Source organism: Oncorhynchus tshawytscha, linkage group LG09, assembly GCF_018296145.1.
Source record: "Oncorhynchus tshawytscha isolate Ot180627B linkage group LG09, Otsh_v2.0, whole genome shotgun sequence".
NCBI lineage: Eukaryota > Metazoa > Chordata > Actinopteri > Salmoniformes > Salmonidae > Oncorhynchus > Oncorhynchus tshawytscha.
The window spans coordinates 40422990-40448323 of record NC_056437.1 but is presented as its reverse complement, the minus strand read 5'-3'; the positions used below and the strand labels follow the sequence as shown (position 1 = coordinate 40448323).

The window sequence follows — 25334 nt, the reverse complement described above, 5'->3', positions numbered from 1 at the left end:
CCTATATATTTATTTAATATATTTTTAATCCCAGGCCCCGCAGGAGGCCTTTTGGTAGGCCGTCATTGTAAATGAGAATTTGTTCTTAATTGACTTGCCTAGTTAAAAGGTTAAAAAATGAATAAAATATCAAGTCGCCAGACGCCTGAGTAATTGCCACTGAGGTATAAAAGAACTGGAGAATGCGTCCAAGATGTCCGCCCGTTGTTTTCAACTAAATCTACTCACGTTTGTATACGTCGATTCTTGGGCCGTCTAGAGTATATCCCGGTTGCATCCAGTTTACACAGCCCAATATCACATGCGCACTAGCAATGCTGGGACCTTGCCAAGTCTCTGACAATTTACACATCTAGAGGTCCAAAAATACATGCTACTGAGGCCTATAAGCCTACAATGTGGGTTTATGTGTTTCCATTTGTTGTCTTGGCATACCAACTCTGACTTTGTCATGCAAATAATAAAATGCTTGTTTGTCAATAAAATCCAAATAACGGCATAAATGCAGCATCATATGGAAAAGTGAAAGGTGGGAAACGGCTCATCTCAGGTTGATCAGCAGCAGATGTTCAGGCAAATTGTTGATGCATTAAAATGTGTGTCTTGCCTTGCCTCACTGTGCTTTGCCCCTGTGTCATCCTGTCATAGTCGTTCTCCCCTTGGGCACAACTGCTCTAGGACCTGCTCTTTCTAAACAAATGTTTACTTTAACTGTTCTGAGACCTGCTCTCTGTGTTTTTCTCTTCCAGCCTCCCTGCAGGTGGAGATCACCCCGATGCAAGGAGAGATCAGTATGGGGGAGTCCAAATTCTTCCTCTGTGAAGGTAGGTGTGGTACAGATACCGTCGCCTCCACAACAGCAACCCCCCCTTAGCTTCTGTATTCGGACAGAGGATTCCAAATAAAGTGCAGGTGCTACAGCAGTTCTCATGGATGCAGTAGCATGGGCTTCCCGGGATGCTAACCTGCAACTGTGGTTGTTACACCCACACACACTACTGGCAGACTGCTGCAGGTCAGAGTCCTGTTGTGGAATAGCAAAGACAGTAGAGTGGCTCAACACGTCATGGTAGAAAGATGAAACCATCTCACTTTAATGATGTTTCCCGTGAATGAAAAGAACTGTGGCCAGCTGTGTACTTCTTTTGCAGTAAAAAAAAGTCTGCAAAATACTGTTTTTCTCAACACTTCTTTATTCCATTATAAATGAGGAGGGAGTGAAAGAAACCAGGACACGTGACTTTGCTTTGCCCTTTCAAAACATCAATGGTGGAGATTGCGATAGAACTTCTCAAGTTTTCATTTGTAATTTTTATTTTATTTGAGGTAGTGCATCATCTGAGCAAATATGTAATAAAACATGCATGGAGTCCTTGAAGCAGGTAGCCCTAGGGAATGCTGGCCTAGTATTAATCCATTTGTACCAAAACAATGTTTACTCGGTCTAGTTTGTCAGGATATTCACGTCTTTGTTAAGAGTGAGATGTTGTGACATTATGCCTACGTTATATACTTTTTAGGTTTTATCTCATGTTCATGACAGATTTTCATCTTGCAGAGGTGACTTAAACAGCATTAGAATGGATGTTATTTTGCTAAGTAGAGAAGCCTGTTAACCTTTAAAAAAAAGCTATAATGCATACCTCAGACACATCTCGCAAAGCAGCACATTCTTCTCTGTTGTCAATCATATGAACTGCTGTAGACACATAAACAGTGCATTTGCACTCTACTCACACGTCCACCCTGCCTCTATTCGTCCCTCAGTTGTCGGAGATGTAAAGGACATTGATTGGTATGCCCCGAACGGCGAGAAGCTCCTACCGAACCGACAGGACATCCTCGTGAACCGCAACGACGAGTCCTCATCCACTCTCACGATCTATAACGCCAACGTGGACAATGCCGGCATCTACAAGTGTGTTGCCAAAAATGGAGACAAGGAGTCTCAGGGCACCGTCAACGTTAAAATCTTCCGTAAGTTCCCTCTCAAACTGCTTGGAACAAGGTCCTATTCTTCATTGTACTTTAGCGGATTACCACTAAAGGAAATCCTCTCACTGTATTATCTGTGCACAATGTAATTTTGAAGAATGTAATTTAAAATTGTCTGCATATTCTGTTCATATTTGTTTACTTCAATTGGCCTCCCACATTATTTATTTACATTTATTTAATCAGGGAGTCACCATTAAGACCAGTGTCTCTCTTTGTGAGGGAGCCCTGCATATGCAATTGCATAAAATGCATAAAAAAGCAAATACAATATGAAACAAATTATAATAAAGCACAACACATATTGCACAGACAAAGACAAATATACACAATACACAGAAAACACATTCAACTAAAATAAACACATTCCTCATTATAAAAGAATCCTCTGTCCTCTGCCTGAACTGCTCTAGGGACACTAAAGCATCTATTCGAAATGCATTTTGGAGATCATTCAAAACATGTGGATCAAGAAATCTAAAGGATAACTTACTTAATTCTGTGAACGCCAAAGGTGTGTCCAGAGTTAACCAACCTTGTGAATGGGTTTGATAACTTGTCATTTTAAATTTTAACAGTGAAGTTAGGTAAGTCAGAAGCTTGTGGAGCAGGGCATTGTAAACAAACAGAGCATAATGATGAAATCTATGTGAATTCAAAGAGGTTCAGCACAACATTTTGGGAAAGAATACAGTGATGAGTAATAAAACTGTCTCCTGTAATTAAAAACAAAGGCCGCTATGAAAAACATCATCCAGGAATTTAAGAGTAGAGGCAACTGTACTTTGATAAATAGTATCACCATAATCAAGAACAGACAAAGGTTGACTGCACCATCTGCTTCCTACTGACAAGAGAGACTAGATCTGTTTCTCTAAAAAAAAAAGCCCACTTTAAATCTTAGTTTCTTAAAACCTGTAAGGGACCGATGTCCCTATACTGGGACGATTGAGTTAACGTGCGCTGATGTGATTAACACATCAGTAACAGCAAACTTTCCAGGACATAGACATGTCTTAAATGGGCAGAAAGCTTAAATTATTGTTAATCTAACCTCACTGTCCAATTTCTTTAGGATTCGGCCGTGTTGGCTCAGTTATCAGCTGATATCAGCTAAATATATTTCAGCGTATCTGACCCTGGAGTCTTCTAATTAATATTAAAATTGACCATAATGAATAGTTCAGATTACCATACTTAAATTTCAGATGAATTGGTTAAGAGCACATGAGGGAGCAGAGGTAGGGTGATACACTCCTACTAGTGTCTGCTGGTTATTATGACCACGGCCCACATTAAGAGCGAGCCAATCAAAATGCTTAGGGACAGAGGTAGCAAGAGATACAGAAACATCCAAATTGTCCTTTGTAAATATGACAACACCCCCACCTCTGCCAATTCTGTCTAATCTGGAAACATTATAAACTGACAGACACATCAGCACGTTTCAGAAATGACCAGAATGTCCACATTGGATTGATTCCACCTTTGAAATCAAACTTCTTGCATTTACATTAACAAATCCAAGACCGCAGCTGCGGGACTTAAGGTCAGATGAAGTCTCTAATACAAGCATGCTATGATCAGTAGGTAACCCCTTATTTGAAAATGCCATAGGATTGGTTTGAATTGGTATAGGTACAAGATTGTCTAGAACTGAACCATTGGGCTTATGCATCGAGCGAGGACGCGAGTTAAAACAAGAGTCAATGAGGGTTACCTGTTGAAGGTCTGCAGTATGCTGATAATTTATTGTTGGGATTACCTGATACTGACTTGGAGTGGTGAGCAGGTCTTGGAAAAATAATATGCGGTATTGTTGATTGTATCTTTGCCCTAGTATCATTGTAATGATATCCAACATTGTATCTTCATTTAGAGAACCAGCATATACAACTATACTAACTGTATAGTATGAAGTATATTATTTTTGAACAGATGGAATGAACAGATGGAATGCCACTACAGGTAGCACTCTTTCAAATGCATAGACTGGGTAACAAAGAAAGTGCTTGCCATAGAACATGTTGGTTAATTAAGTTTGTTGACTGGTTCAGGAAATCCAGTTGACGGTGGACTTCTATTCTTCTCCCCTACAGAAAAGATAACCTTCAAGAACGCCCCTTCCCCACAGGAGTTCAATGAAGGGGATGACGCTGACATCATCTGTGACGTCGTCAGCTCGCCTCCTGCTGACATCATCTGGAAGCACAAAGGCTCAAAGATCCAGGTTGCAAAAGACGGTAAGGCTTGTGCACAGTTCGATGTGCCAATGTGTGAGTTGCCTACTGCCAGAGTCATGCGGCTCTCCCCTTTACCATTTTTTAAATTTGCTTTCATCTATCTGCCAACTTGTTTTCATTCACCCCCCCCACTCGCTCCCTCCCTAAGTGCACAGCCCTGCCTTTTGATAATTCAAGTGTTCTGACATAATGGATGAAGAGAGAACAGGAAACAAGATATTTCTTGATCAGGAGGAATGGTTGTTGTCGGTTGTGAAATAATTTGAAGGGTTCATATTTAGACTATTTAGTCAAGTCGAGTGGGATGCTGCCTGAAGGATTTTGTTTCTCTCCATATTGCACTATTTTAACCTTAGAGGACCCCTCCCTCTTGCAACCACTGGGAAGCAAAGGGTGACCGCAGCGCTCTGGTGTGTGGTGTTTTCTTGGACCCTGGACGGGTTGTGTTTTTCACTGGAAAACCACTAATTGTAGCCCAGATTGAAACCCATACTGCTTATGTAAATACCATTTTCCACATTGCTCCAGTTAACCTTTTCCTTATCAAAGCTGCATGTGCTTATAGCTCAAATTACAAGTCTTTTTCATGCTAATATGTGTTTCACAGCTCAGAGAGCTATTTAAAAAGTCTGGTTAATGAATTCAAAGCTTTTGCCCAAATACACATTCAGTAAACCAGATATACATCTGGCACCGCTTCAGAAGAGGGTTAACAGAACACAGTTGCCATACAATATTTATACGCTGGCTGCCAGATGTTTGAACTTAGAGGGTTCATAGAATATTTACATAGTAGAGCTTTGATGACGCAATTCAAGAAGTAGTAGTGGTTTCAGCATCTGTATGTTTACATTACCATGTTTTACCACATTTACTACAGTATGGATATAAAGGATATAGAATTAGACACGTATTCTCGTATACAACGCTGTTAGAAGCACCATGTCATGGCAATGCTCTGTGGAGCAATGTAAAGAAATATCACAGTGAAAAGTATGGCATTTAATTTTTCTAAATGAACATTGGTAAATAGACATTATTCCAGTTGATGGATGGTAGAGCTTTCTTTTAATGAATTTATGCCACTAATATTACAGATCAATCTATTGCTGATGGTGAGTTATGTACCCTATCATATGGTCCTATTTAAAAAAGGTATGTTCTCTCCACCCCTCCTTATGTTTCCAGCCACCAGAAATAACTCATGCAATGCATTTACATTGTTACATTGGGGGGGCGGATACAGCATTCCTCTGTAACGGAGACCATGCCTCCTGAAGTCGCACAGTATGTGTGCTTTTACCATGTTGACTTGTCTTAAACCTACACCACCCACTGTTAAGGATAAATGACCCTTCTCTGTTTCCTTCTCTTGCGGTTTTTCATAGTTCGATTTAAGATCCTGACCAACAACCACCTCCAGATCCGAGGCATCAAGAAAACAGATGAAGGGGCGTACACCTGTGAGGCTCGTGTAATGACCAGGGGAGAGATTGACCTAAAGATCATCAAGGTCATCGTCAACGGTGAGTACCACATCCTCCCTCTCACCATACCCCTCTTTCACCGCCTATGCTCTCGCAATGGGATTTGCATCCGAGCACAATTAGAATATAGTGTAGTTATAAATGCAATACTGTGCTGTTATGAGCACCATTACAGAATTATGAAAATAAGCCTGTATCAAGCATACAGTAACATGTATTTTCTCCTATCATACTTAATCAACCAGTATAGTGAATCATGATCTGATTATACATTTGAAGACTTTTTACAAGCATATAACACCCTTAAAATGCCTTATCTTAGTATCATCTTAGTATAACTTATTTCCTACTCACGTGTGACCTCTGTATCTTTGAGTAATGCTTGTATCCATGTCTGTCTGTGTTTCAGTGCTCCCTAGCATCCGCACCAGGCAGTCGGAGATGAATGCCACGGCGGACGTCAACCAGTCTGTGATGCTGGCCTGTGACGCTGACGGCTTCCCTGAACCCACAGTCACCTGGGCCCGGTACGTCACACCGACCACCTTGTCTTTTAATGAGCATAAACAAACTGGCTTGTTGTGACTGGTTGAGGAGGTGACTGTGAAGTGAATAAGGGTTGTTTATTTTAAACTTTTTTTCAATTTTTTTTGGTCAGCATTCTCATAAGAGGATGGTCAACAGTGTTGAATTATATTTATGTAGTACCTTGAAGATGGCCAAAGCTCATTTGTTTGATATATCCTCAGCATAACTGTTGACACAACGGGCCCTCTAGTATAGTATGAGAATAATTCCAACACTGCTTCTCGAGCTCCTCTTGGAGTGTAAACGAATGAGAAGGATAAGGAGGATGAGGAGATGCACCCGTAAGGGCTGGGCCTCGCCAGAGGAGGAAGGAGACAAGCGAGGTAGGGTGAAGGGAGGGAGTAGGGGGGCAGAAACTCCTAACATTCTTTATTTATTTCCTGGCCGCCGACAGGCCTGTCATTTGGTATCCCTTAGAGGCTGCTTCAGGATTGAAGCTCTTAGAAGCATACAGATGTGGGACCGCAGTCCAAACTCAGTGTGTGCACATCTGATTTAGAGTTCAAGGGAGGCTCAGGCATGTCATGGTTCAAAGAGAGTGCTCGGTCAAGAGTGCCGAAGAAATTCCTTAACTTGACATCATACAGTGTATCACCATCCTATGGATGTAGTCCCTTTGTAAAACAGCCATGATGCAGCTATGGTAACAAAGCAGAGCCAGAGAAACAAAGAAAAAAAACTTTCTGTCCTGGATGTCTGGTCAGTAGCTCTAAAGACATTGGTTTTATGTGTCACGGATCCCTCTGGAACTTTCCTTGCGCACACCTTGCCCCTATTCCCAGTGATTGTATTTGTATAGATGTGCCCTTTGTTCACCATGGTGCTGTCGATTATTGTCACAATGTCCGTTGGTGCGTGTGAGTACCTGTGCTGTGTGTTTTGGCTTTCGTGCCCTTGTGGATTGCGCAGATGATTATGGGTCTTGTCCGGTGTAACGGTTCTCTTGTGGTGAAGGAGAGTCGGACCAAAATGCAGCGTGTAGATTGCGATCCATGTTTAATAAACAAACGTAAACCACGAATCAATATTAAACACTACAAAACAAAGAACGTAACGAAAACCGAAACAGCCTATAATAGTGTAAACTAACACAGAGCCAGGAACAAGGACACTAAGGACAATCACCCACAAAACACTCAAAGAATATGGCTGCCTAAATATGGTTCCCAATCAGAGACAACGATAAACACCTGCCTCTGATTGAGAACCACTTCAGACAGCCATAGACTTAACTAGAACACCCCACTAAGCTACAATCCCAATACATACACACCACATACAAAAACCCATGCCACACCCTGGCCTGACCAAATAAATGAAGATAAACACAAAATACTTCGACCAGGGCGTGACATCCGGTGTGTTAATGTGCGTGTGTTATTTATTCAAGGTACTCCTCGCTCTGTTTGGGTTTCAACCCTGTGTTTTTTTGTTACGTGTTTATTTGGTCTTCGTCCCCATGCCTTTACACAGCATGCTGTAATTTGGAGTATAATTTAAAAAACTATTACGCATTCCTGCGCCTGTCTCCCGAATCTCTTCATGCCAAAGTGACAGAATAATCGACCATTGAGGGAGACAGCGGGAATGGCCCGTCCGACGACGGTGTGACTGGTCCGTCCGGCGCCGCCGCAACTTCGGCAGCTGCCACTGGGTCGCCACAACGGGTCCGTCCGACGGCGCAACTTCAGCAGCAACAACTGGCCTATCCGACACCACCACAACCGGTCTGTCCGATGCTACTGCTCGCAACTCCGCCGCAACTTCGGCAGCTGCATCGGGTCCTGATCGACCCGCACTGCGTTTCTGTGATCGTCCCCGAGACCAGTGTCGTTGCACTGCAAGCGGGGGGGTACTGTCACGGGTCCCTCTGGAACTTTCATTGCGCAAACCTGGCCCCTATTCCCACTGATTGTATTTGTACAAATGGAATATACTGTATGTGCCCTTTGTTCACCATGGTGCTGTCAATTTATTGTTACATTGTCCGTTGGTGCGTGTGAGTACCTGTGCTGTGTGTTTTGGCTTTCGTGCCCTTGTGGATTGTGCAGATGATTACGGGTCTCGTCCCGTGTGTTATTTATTCAAGGTACTCCTCTCTCTTTTGTTTGGGTTTGGATTTCAACGCCGTAATTTGGGGAATAATTTTTAAAAAGTATTACATGTTCCCTGCGCCTCTCCCGAATCTCTTCATGCCAACGTGACATTATGGTTCTGAGCCAGGCCTTTTGTTTAGCAGCTGCTCTACTGAGATATGGCCCCCAAAAAAGATCATACAGAGTGAAGTGAAGACGACTATTTTTACCTTCATGTTGTGGAGACAGACATCAGTGACGTGAACTCTGCATTTCTGCCTTTCCCCCCTCAGTAACAACATTGTCCTTGAGTCGGACGATAAGTACGGACTGAACAACGACGGCTCGGAGCTGATAATAAAAGATGTCAAGAAAGTGGATGAAGGAGATTACACGTGCATCGCCCGGAACAAGGCCGGGGAGAAAGAGGAGGAAGTCAGCTTGAATGTGTTCGGTAAGAGCAAAATAATTACTATTAAAATAATAGTGGTAAAATAATGTTGTGTTTTTGGGCTTTAGAATTGGTTTTATTGGTTTTACTATAGCAATGTGCATACAAGTAATGTATTCCATTGTCATCCATCAATTTATTGTATTTTTACCTTCTCTAGTGCAACCTAAGATCACCTACCTGGTCAACCAGACTGCATCAGAGCTGGAGGAGCAGATCACCCTGACCTGCGAGGCCTCAGGAGACCCCACCCCCACCATCACCTGGAGCTTTGGCCGCAGGATCTTCACAGAGGGAGAGCAGGTACTGGTGTCTGGGGACCAGGGGAGGCTTGCAATCAGGGGCCTGAGCTGTGGTGGACAGGGTATGTCACTCAGAGTGCCTACTGACCGATCCATCACTGTCCTGAATATTGATAGGAAACCTAAAAAGCAAGCACAGCTCTATTTCATTCATGGCATTATACAAAACCTGTTCAAAATTCAATTGAGCAAGTCCAACATTAAAAGCCAGTGGACATGTACTAATCTGTCCTGATGGTTTCATGCATTGGTTTCTCCTTCTACAGGAGCCTCTAAACAAGAATTACCAGGTATGATATTCAAATGGTCAGGTAATGAAACTCAATATATGTTGGGTTGTTGTGACTATACGCTGTACAGTATATCCACCCAGATTTGATTGAGAAAAAAAATCTGATACAATCGAACAGATGCAAATCCGGTCATCCGCTCGAATTCCTGTAACCTTTTGACACGCTTAAATTCTGATCTTATCAGGGTTCGGTAGTTTGATTTTGCTGTTTGCATAGTCACTGTGAATGCATAGATTGCACTCAAATCCCTCCCACCTCTTGTGGTGCAGTTCACATTTTGGGATTGAAAACCAAGCTTTTGATTGTCTTTGAAAGCCCTTAAACCACCACATCTGAACTAGTGTTCATTTCGAGGCACGTGTTTCAGGGAATGGTCCTATCTGACGTTGCCCCGGAATGCTGTCATATCCCTTTACTACCAGCCATTCCAAGTCATTGTATACTCAAACAATGAAAGAAATGCAGCAGCAATCGCTGAACCCCAGGTGCAGCTGCATCTCAGCATATTTAAGGTAATTAGTAATTGCGCAGCAGTTGCTTTCCATAATTTAATGTATTCTCATCCAAACAGTCAAGCAATATCCATCGACAACTGCTAACAGCTCTCATCAATATTCAGTCATCAAACCAAATGTTATGTAACTTGTGCCAAATACAACAAGTGTAGACCTTACAGTGAAATGCTTACAAGCCCTTAACCAACAATGCAGTTAAAAGCAATGCTATATACAGGGGTACCGGTGCGGCGGCACTGGCCAGTCGAGGCAATTGAGGTAGTATGTACATGTAGGTAGAGTTTTTAAAGTGACTATGCATAGATAATAGCAGAGTAGCAGCAGTGTAAAAAGGGGGGGGGCAATGCAAATAGTCTGGGTAGCCATTTTATTAGGAGTCTTATTGCTTGGGGGTAGGTGTTTAGAAGCCTCTTGGACCTAGACTTGGCGTTCTGGTACTGCTTGCCGTGCGGTAGCAGAGAAGTCTATGACTAGGGTGGCTGGAGTCTTTGACAATTTTTAGGGCCTTCCTCTGACACCACCTGGTATAGAGGTCCTGGATGGCTGGTCCGTACCATTACCCTCTGTAATGTCTTGTGGTTGGAGGCTGAAAAGTTGCCATATCAGGCAGTGTTGCAACCCATCAGTATGCTCTTGATGGTGCAGCTGTTGTACCTTTTGATGATTGAGGACCCATGCCAAATCTTTTCAGCGTCCTGAGGGGGAATAGATTTTGTCGTGCCCTCTTCTAGACTGTGTTGGTGTGCTTAGACCTTGTTAGTTGTTGGTGATGTGGACACCAAAGAACTTGAAGCTCTCAACCTGCTCCACTACAGCCCCGTCGATGAGAATGGGGGCATGCTCGGTCCTCCTTTTCCTGTAGTCCACAATAATCTCCTTTGTCTTGATCACGTTGAGGGAGAGGTTGTTGTCCTCGCACCACACGGTCAGGTCTCTGACCTCCTCCTCATTGGCTGTCTCGTCATTGTCAGTGATCAGGCCTACCACTGTTGTGTCATCGGCAAACTTAATGATGGTGTTGGAGTCGTGCCTGGCCGTGCAGTCATGAGTGAACAGGAAGTACAGGAGGGGACTGATCACATCCCTGAGGATCAGTGTGGCGGATGTGTTGTTAGCTACCCTTACCACCTGGGGGTGACCGTCAGGAAGTCCAGGATTCAGTTGCAGAGGGAGGCTTTTAGTCCCAGGATCCTTAGTTTAGTGATGAGCTTTGAGGGCACTATGATGTTGAATGCTGAGCTGTAGTCAATGAATAGCATTCTCACATGGGTGTTCCTTTTGTCCAGGTGTGAAGTGCAATAGAGATGGCATGATCTGTTGAGGCAGTATGCAAATTGAATTGGATCTAGGGTTTCTGGGATAATGGTGTTGATGTGAGCCATGACCAGCCTTTCAAAGCATTGCATGGCTACTGACATGAGTGCTACAGGTCGGTAGTCATTTAGTCAGGTTACCTTATTGTTCTTGGGCACAGTGACTATGTTGGTCTGCTTGAAACATGTTGGTATTACAGACTCAGACAGGGAGAGGTTGAAAATGTCAGTGAAGACACTTGCCAGTTGGTCAGCACATGCTCGGAGTACACGTCCTGGAAATCCGTCTGGCCCTGCGGCCTTGTGAATGTTGACCTGTTTAAAGGTCTTACTCACATTGGCTGCGGAGAGTGTGATCACACAGTCATCCGGATCAGCTGATGCTCTCATCCATGTTTCAGTGTTACTTACCTCGAAGCGAGCATAGACGTAATTTAGCTCGTCTGGTAGGCTCGAGTCACTGGGCAGCTCTCGGCTGTGCATCCCTTTGTAGTCTGTAATAGTTTGCAAGCCCTGCCACATCCGATACGTGTCGGAGCCGGTGTAGTATGATTCGATCTTAGTCCTGTATTGACGCTTTGCCTGTGATGGTTCATCAGAGGGCATTTCTTATAAGCTTCCAGGTTAGTGTCCCGCTCCTTGAAAGAAGCAGCTCTACCCTTTTATCTCAATGCGGATGTTGCCTTTAAACCATGGCTTCTGGTTGGGGTATGTCTGTACAGTCACTGTGGGGACTACGTCATCGATGCACTTATTGATGAAGCCAGTGACTGTGGTGTACTCCTCAATGTCATTGGAAAAACCCCAGAACATTTTGCAGTCTGTGCAAGCAAAACAGTCCTGTAGCTTAGCATTTGCTTCATCTGACTACTTTTCTGTTGACTGAGTCAATGGTGCTTCCTGCTTTAGTTTTTGCTTATAAGCAGGAAACAGGAGGATAGAATTATGGTCAAATTTGCCAAATGGAGGGCGAGGGAGAGCTTTGTACGTGTCCCCTTGTATGAAGTAAAGGTGGTCAAGAGTTTTTTTTCCCCTCTCTGGTTGCACATTTAAACTGCTGGTAGAAATGAGATAAAAGGGATTTAAGTTTCCCTGCATTAAAGTCCCGGGCCACTAGGAGCGCCACCTCTGGATGAGCACTTTCCTTTTTGCTTATGGCCGTATACAGCTCATTGAGTGCGGTCTTAGTGTCTGCATTGGTTTGTGCTGGTAAATGGACCGCTATGAAGGATAAAGATGAAAACTCTCTAGGTAGATAGTGTGGTCGACAGCTTATCATGATATCCTCTACCTCAGGCGAGAAAAACCTTGAGACGTCCTTAGATATAAAATAACATGTTTTTGTTCTCATAAACATATAGTTGAAGTCAGAAGTTTACATACACCTTAGCCAAATACATTTAAACTCAGTATTCACAATTCCTGACATTTAATCCTATTAAAAATTCCCTGTCTTAGGTCAGTTAGGATCACCACTTTATTTTAAGAATGTGAAATGTCAGAAAAATAGTAGAGATAATTATTTATTTCAGCTTTTATTTATTTCATCACTTTCCCAGTGGGTCAGAAGTTTACATACACTCAATTAGTATTTGGTAGCATTGCATTTTAAATTGTTTAACTTGGATCAAACATTTCGGGTAGCCTTCCACAAGCTTCCCACAATAAGTTGGATAAATTTTGACCCATTCCTCCTGACAGAGCTGGTGTAACGGAGTCAGGTTAGTAGTCCTCCTTGCTCGCACACGCTTTGTCAGTTCTAACCACACATTTTCTGTAAGATTGAGGTCAGGGCTTTGTGATGGCCACTCCAATACCTTGACTTTGTTGTCCTTAAGCCATTTTGCCACAACTTTGGAAGTATACTTGTGGTTATTGTCCATTTGGAAGACCCATTTGCGACCAAGCTTTAACTTTCTGACTGATGTCTTGATGTTGCTTCAATATATCTAAATAATTTTCCTGCCTCATGAGGCCATCTATTTTGTGAAGTGCACCACTCCCTCCTGCAGCAAAGCAACCCCACAACATGATTCTGCCACCCCCGTGCTTCATGGTTGGGATGGTGTTCCTCGGCTTGCAAGCATCCCCCTTTATCCTCCAAACATAACAATGGTCATTATGGCCAAACAGTTCTATTTTTGTTTCGTCAGACCAGAGGACATTTCTCCAAAAAGTACGATCTTTGTCCCCATATGCTTTTTTATGTCGATTTTGGAGCAGTGGAGTCTTCCTTGCTGAACGGGCTTTCAGGTTATGTCGATATAGGACATATTGACATATGTCCTATAGGATCTGGAGACGGTCTGCATGGAGGAGTGGGCCAAAATCCCTGCTGCAGTGTGTGCAAACCTGGTCAAAAACTACAGGAAACGTATGATCTCTGTAATTGCAAACAAAGGATTCTGTACCAAATATTAAGTTCTGCTTTTCTGATGTATCAAATAATTATGTCATGCAATAAAATGCCAATTAATTACTTAAAAATCATACAATGTGATTTTCTGGATTTTTGTTTTAGATTCCATCTCTCACAGTTGAAGTGTACCTATGATACAAAATTACAAACCTCTACATGCTTTGTAAGTTGGAAAACCTGCAAAATCGGCAGTGTATCAAATACTTGTTCTCCCCACTGAAGGTACTTTTGTACCTGGTTCCTCCAGCATCTTCACAAGGTCCTTTGCTGTTGTTCTGGGATTGAGTTGCATTTTTCACACCAAAATACGTTCATCTCTAAGAGAAAGAATGCGTCTCCTTCCTGAGTGGTATGACGGCTGCGTTGCCCCGTGGTGTTTATATTTGCGTATTATTGTTTGTACAGATCAACGTGGTACCTTCAGGCATTTGGAAAATGCTCCCAAGGATGAACCAGACCTGTGGAGGTCTACATTTTACAGCGCCAATTGACTCAAATGATGTCAATTAGCCTATCAGAAGCTTCTAAAGCTATCACACAATTGTTGGAAAAATGACTTGTCATGCACAAAGTAGATGTCCTAACTGACTTGCCAAAACTATAGTTTGTTAACAAGAATTTGTTGAGTGGTTGAAAAATGAGTTTTGACTCCAACCTAATGTGTATGTAAACTTCTGACTTCAACTGTTGTTAGCAGATGTTAATGCGAGTGTAGCGAAATGCTTGTGCTTCTATTTCCGACAGTGCAGTAATATCAGCAAGTAATTGAACAATTCCACAACAACTACCCATACACACAAATGTAAAGGAATAGAATAAGAATATGTACATATAACTATATGGATGAGCGATGGCTGAGCGGCATTGGCAAGATACAGTAAATGGTATAAAATACAGTATATACATATGAGATGAGTAATGTAGGATATGTAAACATTATTAAAGTGGCATTATTTGTGACCAGTGACTAGTGAGTCATTTATTAAAGTGGCCAATAATTTGAGTCTATGTAGGCAGCAGCCTCTGTTTAGTGATGGCTGTTTATGGAAGCTGTTTTTCAGTTTCTTGGTCCCAGCTTCCTGACCTCGCTTTCTGGATGGTAGCAGGGTGAACAGGCAGTGGCTCGGGTGGTTGTTGTCCTTAATGATCTTTTTGGCCTTCCTGTGACATCGGGTGCTGTCGGTGTCCTGGAGGGCAGATTGTTTTCCCTCGGTGATGCGTTGTGCAGACCGCACTACCTTCTGGAGAGCCTTGTGGTTGTGGGCGGTGCAGTTGCCATACCAGGCAGCGATACAGCCCGACACGATGCTCTCAAATGTGCATCTGTAAAAGTTTGAGGGTCTTCGGTGACAAGCCAAATGTCTTCTGCCTCCTGAGGTTGAAGAGGCGCTGTTGTGCCTTCTTCACCACACTGTCTTTGTGGGTGGACCATTTCAGTTTGTCCGTGATGTGTACGCCGAGGAACTTAACTTTCCACCTTCTCCACTACTGTCCCATCGATGTGGATAGGGGGCTGCTCCCTCTGCTGTTTCCTGAAGTCCACGATCATCTCCTTTTTGTTTTGTTGTCGCTGAGTAAGAGGTTTTCCTTACACCACACTCCGAGTGCACTAACCTCCCTGTAGGCTGTCTCATCATTGTTGGTAATCAAGCACACTATTGTTGTGTCTGCAAACTTGCTGATGATATCGTGCACCAGCTGCTGTTTACAAATATACCTTCACCCCTTGTCTTTCCAGAGGCTGCTGTTCTATCCTGCCGGTAAAGTGTATAACCTGCCAGCTATATGTTATTCATGTCGTCGTTCAGCCATGACTCTGTGAAACACAAGTTATTCATTTTTAATTTCCCGTTGGTAGGATATATGTGCTTTAAGTTCATCCATTTTATTATCTAGCGATTGTACGTTGACCAATAGTACCGATGGCAAAGGCATGATATCCACTTGTTGTTTAAACCTCACAAGGCACCCCGAATTCCTTCCACGAAACCGTTGTCTTTCTCCTGCGAATGACTGGGATGAGGGCCTATTCGGGTGTCTGGGGTCAATCCCTCTCCTCTGACTCATTTAAAGAAATATTCTTAGTCGAATTCAAGGTGAGTAATCGCTGTTATGATGTCGAGTGGCAGCAACATTGGTGAGAAAGTCTTTACCCACTCTTCACGCTCATTTTTAATCTCACTTTCACACTCTTCCTCTGCTTTGCTCTTTTTTCTACCTCTATATCTCTCTCTTACTAGGACAAAGTCTTACCAAATCCCCCTGCAATTACTTTGCACCCCTGCAGTTCCTCTGTGTTGCTAACAGCACTCTTAGTAATCATTAGCACAGGGGGCTTTGAGGTCCATGGAAGGATTGGGGCAGAAGGCATTTTATAGAGGGAGGAAATAGGTTTTATATGCAATTGGACTCAGTGGAAAGTAGTATTTATTTATTTTCCACTCAATCCCTAGATCAGTGTGTCCCATTGCAAACCTTATTTTGCATGTCATAGTTTGGTTTGTACGTCATTACCTTAAACTCTTGGATGTTTAAATGGAAACCTGACAAGCAAGGTATTGTTAAATACTTTGTGAATAAGACATTGCTTTTTCTTAACAGCATTAGCATTTTCTTCAAAGAGCAGATTTGGTTCCAGATTGTGTGTCTACATATATTTATGAATCTCTGTCACCCCCAGCGTTACACTCCTGTTCTCCTTTTATGTCCTTGAATAATACTTTTACATTTGGACTCCAACTGTCGATCAAAGCTTAAAACGCTCAGCAGAATGATATTTTTTTTATTTTTTTTTATTTAACCAGTTAGGCTAGTTGAGAACAAGTTCTCATTTACAACTGCGATCTGGCCAAGGTAAAGCAAAGCAGTGTGACACAAACAACAACAGAGTTACACATGGAATAAACAAACATACAGTCAATAACACAATAGAAGAAAGTCTATATACAGTGTGTGCAAATGAGGTAAGATAAGGGAGGTAAGGCAATAAATAGGCCATAGTGGCGAAATAATTGCAATTTAGCAATTCAACACTGGAGTGATAGATGTGCAGAAGATGAATGTGCAAGTAGAGATACTGGGGTGCAAAGGAGAAGAAGAAAAAATAACAGTATGGGGATGAGGCTATTTACAGATGGGCTATGTGCAGTGATCTGTGAGCTGGTCTGACAACTGGTGCTTAAAGCTAGTGAAGGAGATATGAGTCTCCAGCTTTAGCGATTTTTGCAATTCGTTCCAGTCATTTGGCAGCAGAGAACTGGAAGGAAAGGCGGCCAAAGTAGGAATTGGCTTTGGGGGGTGACCAGTAAAATATACCTACTGGAGCGCATGCTACGTGTGGGTGCTGCTATGGTGACCAGTGAGCTGAGATAAGGTGGGGCTTTACCTAGCAAAGACTTATAGATGACCTGGAGCCAGTGGGTTTGGCAATGAATATGAAGCGATGGCCAGCCAACAAGAGCATACAGGTCGCAGTGGTGGTTAGTATATGGGGCTTTGGTGACAAAATGGGTGCCACTGTGATAGACTGCATCCAATTTGTTGAGTAGAGTGTTGGAGGCTATTTTGTAAATGACATCGCCGAAGTCAAGGATCGGCAGGATAGTCAGTTTTACGAGGGTATGTTTGGCAGCATGAGTGAAGGATGCTTTGTTGCGAAATAGGAACCCGATTCTAGATTTAATTTTGGATTGGAGATGCTTAATGTGAGCCTGGAATGAGAGTTTACAGTCTAGCCAGACACCTAGGTATTTGTAGTTGTCCACATATTCTAAGTCAGAACCATCCAGAGTAGTGATGCTGGACGGGCGTGCAGGTGCGGACAGCAATCGGTTGAAGAGCATGCATTTAGTTTTACTTGCATTTAAGAGCAGTTGGAGGCCACATAAGGAGAGTTGTATGGCATTGAAGCTCGTCTGGAAAATGTTAAGTGTCCAAAGGGCCAGAAGTATACATAATGGTGTTGTCTGCATAGAGGTGGATCAGAGAATCACCAGCAGCCAGAGCGACATCATTGATGTATACAGAGAAAAGAGTCAGCCCGAGAATTTAATCCTGTGGCACCCACATAGAGATTGCCAGAGGTCCGGACAACAAGCCCGCCGATTTGACACACTGAACTTAGTATGAGAAGTAGTTGGTGAACCATGCGAGGCAGTCATTTGAGAAACCAAGGCTGTTGAGTCTGCCGATAAGAATGTGGTGATTGACCGAGTGGAAAGCCTTGGCCAGGTCGATGAATACAGCTGCACAGTATTGTCTCTTATCGATGGTGAATATGATATTGTTTAGGACCTTGAGCGTGGCTGAGGTGAACCCATGACCAGCTCGGAAACCAGGCTAGTAACAGGGGTTGCAACAATTTAGGCTGATCATTTTAGAAATAGAGGGTCCAGATTCTCAAGCCCTGCTGATTTGTTGGGGTCCAGATTTTGCAGCTCTTTCAGAACATCAGCTATCTGGATTTGGGTGAAAGAGAAATGGGGGAGGCTTGGGCAAGTTCCTGTGGGAGGTGCAGGGCTGTTGACCAGGGTAGGGTTGGCCAGTTGGAAAGCGTGGCCAGCCATAGAAAAATGCTTATTGAAATTCTCAATTATTGTGAATTTATTGTGGTGACAGCGTTTCCTAGCCTCAGGGCAGTGGGCAGCTGGGAGGAGGTGCTTTTATTCTCTATGGACTTTACTGTGTCCCAGAACTTTTTGGAGTTTGTGCTACAGGATGCAAATTTCTGTTTGAAAAAACTAGCCTGTGTATATTGGTTTTTAACTTCCCTGAAAAGTTTCATATTGCGGGGGCTATTCGATGCTAATGCCGTACACCACAGGATGTTTTTGTGCTGGTCAAGGGCAGTCAGGTCTGGAGTGAACCCCGGGCTATGTCTGTTCCTGGTTCTACTTTTTTTTAATGTGGCATGCTTATTTAAGATTGTGAGGAAAGCACTTTTAATAACCAGGCATCTTCTACTGACGGAATGAGGTCAATATCCTTCCAGGAGACGCGGGCTAGGTCGATTAGAAAGGCTTGTTCGCTGAAGTATTTTAGGGAGCGTTTGACAGTGATGAGAGGTGGTCGTTTGACCGCAGACCCATTACTGATGCAAGCAATGGGGCAGTGATCGCTGAGATCCTGGTTGAAGACAGCAGAGGTGTATTTGGAGGGCAGGGTGGTTAGGATGATATCTATGAGGGTGCCTGTGTTTACGGATTTGGGGTTGTACCTGGTAGGTTCATTTGTGTGAGATTGAGGGCATCAAGCTTAGATTGTAGGATGGCCGGGGTGTTAAGCATGTCCCAGTTTACGTCACCTAACAGCACGAGCTCTGAAGATAGATGGGTGGCAATCAATTCACATATGGTGTCCAGGGCACAACTGGGGGCAGAAGGTGGTCTATAGCAAGCTGCAAAGGTGAGAGACTTGTTTCTGGAAAGGTGCTAAAGCAGTGAATAAAACAAACTTAGGGAGGAGGCTTCTAATGTTAACATGCATGAACCCAACAATAGCAACAAATAGCTACCATTAATTTCTTATGCTTTCGCATGTTTGGATGTTAATGACTTATATTGTCAGCTAAGGACAGGTTTAGCTAGCTAGGTTGTTTTTACACATACATACATTTTACGGTTACATAAGTCAACAAATGAGAGGGCCTGGGGAATGGGAGTGGAGCAAGGCACTGCAGGGCCTGGATTAACCTCTACATCACCAGAGGAACACTGGAGGAGTAGAATAAGGGTACGGCTAAGGGCTATAAGAACTGTTCATCTAGTATGTTCGGAACAGAGTAAAAATAGCAGGTTTCTGGGCGCGGTAGAATAGATTCAATGTATAATGTACAGGCAAAGGTATGGTAGGATGTGAATACAGTGGAGTTAAACCCATTTATTGAGTGACGATGAGAGAGATATTGTCTCTAGAAACATCAATTAAACCAGGTGAGTGCATGTGTGGGAGGTGGGACAGGAGGGTTAGCTGAGGCATATTGAGCAGGGCCGGTGACTCTACAGTGAAATAAAACAATCACTAACCAAAACTGCAATGGACAAGGCATATTGACATTAGGGAGAGGCATGCGTAGCTGAGTGATCATAGTTGTTGTAGCCCCCTCGTGCGGTTACGTCGGCAGACCAGTCATGATGGATCAGCAGGGGTCCGTGTAGTAAAAGGGTCCAGGCCAATTGGCAAAATAGGTATAGTAGCCCAAGAAATTGACTGATGGACCACTTCAGCTAACAGTCCGGTATGCTCTAGACAGCTAGTGGGCCGCAGCTAGCAGGCTAGCAGATGGGCATTCAGGGGACGTCGCGCTGTAGGAGTCTGTTGAAAAAAATCCTTGGGCAGATTACATTGGCAGTCCAGTCGTGATGGATCTGCGGGGCTCCGTATCGGCAATAAAAAGGGTCCAGGCCAATTGGCAAAATAGGTATTGTAGCCCATGGAGTGGCTGATGGATCTCTTCAGCTTGCTGAGAGATGGGCCTAACATAGGCTAGCTCCAGACTAATTGGTACTTTATTGGGGACAGGGACGTTAGCCAGGAGAAGCCAATCGGATAGCAGCTAGCTAGCTGCAATGATCCAGGTGAAGAGGTTCAGAGTTGCAGTAGGAATCCAGTGATATGGAGAAAAAGTAGTCCGATAAGCTCTGGATTGAAACACGCTGTACAGACTGGCAGGAGTTGTCCTGGCTAAAGGTTAGCTGATGACCGCTAGCAGCTAGTTAGCTGGCTAGCTCCTGTTGTGGGTTCCGGTTCTAAAGTAAAGAATGATACATTACACATCCAAATCTATACTGTATATGAATAGTCCGCCTCTAGGTATATTCCTATCATGCAAGGATGTCAGAATGAAAGGCATTATCGCTGTTCTGCATTTAGAGTAAGGCAAATAACCTAATTTCAAGCCTATTGTTGTGCTCTTATTGCTGCATTCAGGTGGTGGTGTTAGCTTTTCTAAAGCGATCTGTTTGTGGTCGATTCTGATTGAATTGTGTAAGAAAAGTAATAGTTATAAGGGGACTGGCTGACTCACTCCACCGTATGTCAGTAATTGTCCCTTGAATAACACTTGGAAAAGTTGCCCTCTACTTCTTGTATAGAATCTCAAAGCATGTTTCTCCACAGAGAACTCTATACAGTTGAAGTCAAGTTTACATACACCTTAGCCAACTACATTTAAACTCAGTTTTTCACAATTCCTGACATTTAGGATAGGATCACCACTTTATTTTAAGAATGTTAAATGCCAGAATAATAGTAGAGAGAAGGATTTATTTCAGCTTTTATTTCTTAAATTACATTCCCAGCGGGTCAGATGTTTACATGCACTCAATAAGTATTTGTTAGCATTGCCTTTAAATTGTTTAACCTTGGGTCAAACGTTTCGGGTAGCCTTCCACAAGCTTCCCACAATAAGTTGGGTTCATTTTGGCCCATTCCTCCTGACAGAGCTGGTGTAACTGAGTGAGGTTTGTAGGCCTCCTTGCTCGCACATGCTTTTTCCGTTCTGCCCACAAATTCTCTATAGGTTTGGAAATGTGCTTGGGGTCATTGTCTATTTGGAAGGTCCATTTGTGACCAAGCTTTAACTTTCTCACTGTTGTCTTGATGTTGCTTCAATATAGCCACATAATTTTCCCTCTTCATGATGCCATCTATTTTGTGAAGTGCACCAGTCCCTCCTGCAGCAAAGCACCACCACAACATACTGCCACTCCCGTGCTTCACGGTTGGTATGGTGTTCTTCAGCTTTGTCAAATTTGCCAAATGGAGGGCGAGGGAAAGCTTTGTACACTTCTCTGTGTGTGGAGTAAAGGGGGTCTAGAGTTTTGTTTTCCCTCTGGTTGCACATTTAACATGCTGGTGGAAATTAGTTTATACAGATTTGTGGTATGTAGACGGCTACCTAAAATACCTATGAAAACACTCTAGGTAGATAGTGTGGTCTACAGGTTATCATGAGATGCTCTACCTCAGCCGAGCAAAACCCTGAGACTTCCTTAGATATTGTGCACCAGCTGTTGTTTACAAATATACATAGACTGCCATCCCTTGTCTTACCAGAGGCCGCTGTTCTATCCTGCCATACAATGTCAAAACAGCCAGCTGTATGATGTTCATGTCGTCGTTCAGCCATGACTCGGTGAAACATAAGATATTACAGTTTTTAATGTCCCGTTGGTAGTTTAATCTTGCTCATTGGTCATCAATTTTATTTTCCAATGATGTCATGTTTGCCATTTGCAGTGGGGTTTTACTCGCTCGCCTACGAATTGTCAAAAGGCAGCCCGACCTCTACCCACTTTCCCCCCGTCTTCTTTTCACGCAAATGACATGGATTTGGGCCTGTTCCCAGGAAAGCAGTATATCCTTCTCGTCGGACTCGAAACTAGCCATCCCGGATCCGGGATCGTGACTACAGGCTCAAGCTCATTACCATAACGCAAAATGCAAAAAATATTCTTAGAAATATTTAACCTCCACACATTAACAAGTCCAATAGCTCAAATGAAAGATAAACACCTTGTTCATCTACCCAGCAAGTCAGATTTCTAAAATGTTTTACGGCAAAAACACACCACATATTTATATTAGACCACCACCGAAACAAAGACAAGAGGCAGCCATTTTGTCCCAGAAAATATAAAATTATAAAAGCAGGATTAAAAAATAAATCATTTACTAACCTTTTGAAAATCTTCATCAGATGACAGTAATGGGACATGTTACACAGTACATTTATGTTTTTTTCAATAATATGCCATTTATATCCAGAAATCTCTGTTTACAATGACGACATTTTCAAAAAATGCTACTCAAATGTCCGGAGAAATGATGATAGCTCCGACAGATAACGTCAGATAACAAGCAATACACATGACTAAATATACATGTTCTACATATAGTTACAAAGATACACTTCTTCTTAATGCAACCGCTGTGTTACATTTATTTTTAACGTTACAGAATTTGTTCACTAGGCTATAATATGAGACGGCGCTCAGATATTAGCAGTATGTCTCCTCTACGTTTGGAGTCCACAGAAACCCAAAATTAACCACATAAATATTCCCTTACCTTTTGATGTTCTTCGATCAGAAGACGTGGAAGGAGTTATACTTACCCAATACATCGTTTGGTTTCAAGTTGTGTGTCTCTGTATTAGCATATGCTAACAGCTTCAGCTGAAATGCACCCAAAATGACTTCTGGTCCCGCACTCTTGCGCATCAAAACTTCAAAATTACATATTATATGTCGACTAAACTGGTCAAACTAAGTGCAGAATCAAGCTTTAGGATCTTTTAAACGTGTAAAACAATTATCAGCTCGAACAGACAAACCGACATCGTTTGATGTTTCATGGAAGAAGAGAGAGCTCCAATTCAGACGCGCGCAATAGAGTGCATGTATTTTCGCTAGACCCGAACGTTTTAGCCCGCCAAAGGACGAGGGCGCGCGAGATTCTCACAATGAACGCCCCATTTGAAAGCAGACATCGCGCTGAACACATAGAAACTGTTCCCAGATCTGTAGCTGGTTGGGAAGGGTGGGGGCGATGACGTCAAAGTTGTCCCAACTTTTCTGTTGCCAAGAGAGAGTTTGGGAGAATGGCTGCCCTGAGATTTCTGCTTTACATACAGACATAATTTAAACGGTTTTAGAAACTTTAGAGTGTTTTCTATTCAATAATTATTATTATATGCATATATTAGCAATTTTGGACAAAACAAAATTCTGTTTACTATGGGCACGCACTTCCTCCAAAGGGGGCAGTATTCAGCCCGATCCTCAAGAGGTGGAAAAAGCTTCTTCCAGTTTGTGATGGGTAATCGCTGTTCTGATGTACAGAAGTTTTTTTTGGTCATAAGAGACGGTAGCAGCGACATTATGTACAAAATAAGTTACAAATAATGCAAAATAACAAACAAATTAACAGTTTGTTAGGAACACGTAAAATCTCCACCTATCCGAGTTGAAGGATCATGAAAAGCAATTGCAAGCCATTGCTATTCCAACAAACACAGAATAGATAGCAAATTGCCAACCTAGCATTTATCCTCAGTTGACCTGGGACTAGTGGTTGCCAGGCTTGAATAATACATTTTCGAAGATTTCGTACACTGGTGGGCTCTATTGGCTTCTGTGACAGCACCGGTAGCTGGAGGCTTTGGTGTTTAAAGAGGATGTATGAATGTCCTGCAGCATTTCCCTCACTTAAAGGTCATGCTTGACTCCCTAATAAGTAGCGAGGTAATGCTTTATAGCGGGCTGGCTGTGAAGGAGGCACATCATGATGATGGGGGTGAAGTTTCCTCAACTCTGCTCTTGGGTCAGTTTTGTATTTTCCTCACTAATGGTTAAGGTTAGTATTAGGGGAGGGATAGCTGATCCTAGATTGCTGGAGATAACTGGAGTTGGAAAAGTTCTACCATGCTATATTTATCACATATAATTTGAATAGATTTTCTAATAATAATAATATTACTGACTATAAAAGCTTTATTGTCACTTGATATTCTGGATTGTATTGTCATATCTGGCCTATATTCCCTTCCAGTTAGGTGTAGAACTCATATAACTCTGTCCTCCCCTAACACGAATGTTCCACCTGGATAACATTGCTTCGTCACCGCTCAGTAACGCCAGGGCCTATCCACTTTGTATCGGTCTGCCTCTTTCTTTTTCCCCTTTCCTAGTGTCACAGAGGATTTGATTTAACGCCCTTTGTAATGAGAAAATCCTGCTGTTCCTGTGATAAAGGCTTTCAAAGATTCTATTGGTTCATTGTCATTCCCCCATCGATCATTGGACTAGTTCCCTTCCGCCTCGCTCCATCTTCCATTCATGTCCCATTTGATAAATCAGAGTTGTGGATCAAGTCTGTGAGACCACACACTACGAATGCATATTCATCATGACACTCAATGGCAGAAATGTCATTTTCCACCAAAGAATGAATCTATTGATTCCTAATGTATCTCAAACTAAAAGGGACTGCTTTTTGAATCTCACCCTGTCCTGTCCAAATGACTTGAGAATAGATCCCATTTTTGCATGATAACCACCTGGCAAGGTTGTCGGTTTTTGAACAATCTTTCAATGCAGCAAGCTTCAGGGGTTCTATAAGAAATTATTTTAGAAAGAAAAGTTGTTCATTTAAATGTGACATTAATTGGTATTAAAGTTGGTGGGGCAAACTCAACAAGCAAAGCCGCTACACTACTCTTAAACAATACATTAATTTCACTATAACAGTGACAAACGGTAGCCACATACTGTTAGGGCCTAATAAAGCTGTCCCGACAGAAGAGCTTTCCTTTCAGCACCATGGAGTGAATCCTTACCACCGCTACACCTGGCTACCTGGCAGCGAAACAGTTAATTCACCTCATTCACCTCATTTACTGACTTATTAAAAACTATAGCTGGTATGGCTGATGTGTTTAATCAAATCAAATAAAATAAAATGTTATTTGTCACATACACATGGTTAGCAGATGTTAATGCGAGTGTAGCGAAATGCTTGTGCTTCTAGTTCCGACAATGCAGTAATAACCAACAAGTAATCTAACTAACAATTCCAAAACTACTGTCTTATACACAGTGTAAGGGGATAAAGAATATGTACATAAGGATATATGAATGAGTGATGGTACAGA

General features: G+C 42.7%; 1 protein-coding gene across 21 annotated transcripts in view; it reads left to right on the top strand.

The window, feature by feature from the left end:
- The window catches only part of LOC112257981 (neural cell adhesion molecule 1), a 301900-nt gene that overhangs the window by 213555 nt on the left and 63011 nt on the right, over window positions 1-25334 (top strand). For all 21 annotated transcript variants that reach the window (XM_024431981.2, XM_024431974.2, XM_024431975.2 and 18 more), the window contains exons 2-8: window positions 750-824; window positions 1768-1977; window positions 4095-4238; window positions 5627-5764; window positions 6135-6252; window positions 8682-8842; window positions 9000-9142. In XM_024431981.2, the coding sequence (XP_024287749.1) occupies window positions 750-824; window positions 1768-1977; window positions 4095-4238; window positions 5627-5764; window positions 6135-6252; window positions 8682-8842; window positions 9000-9142 (989 nt within the window). The remainder of the gene's footprint in view (window positions 1-749; window positions 825-1767; window positions 1978-4094; window positions 4239-5626; window positions 5765-6134; window positions 6253-8681; window positions 8843-8999; window positions 9143-25334) is intronic.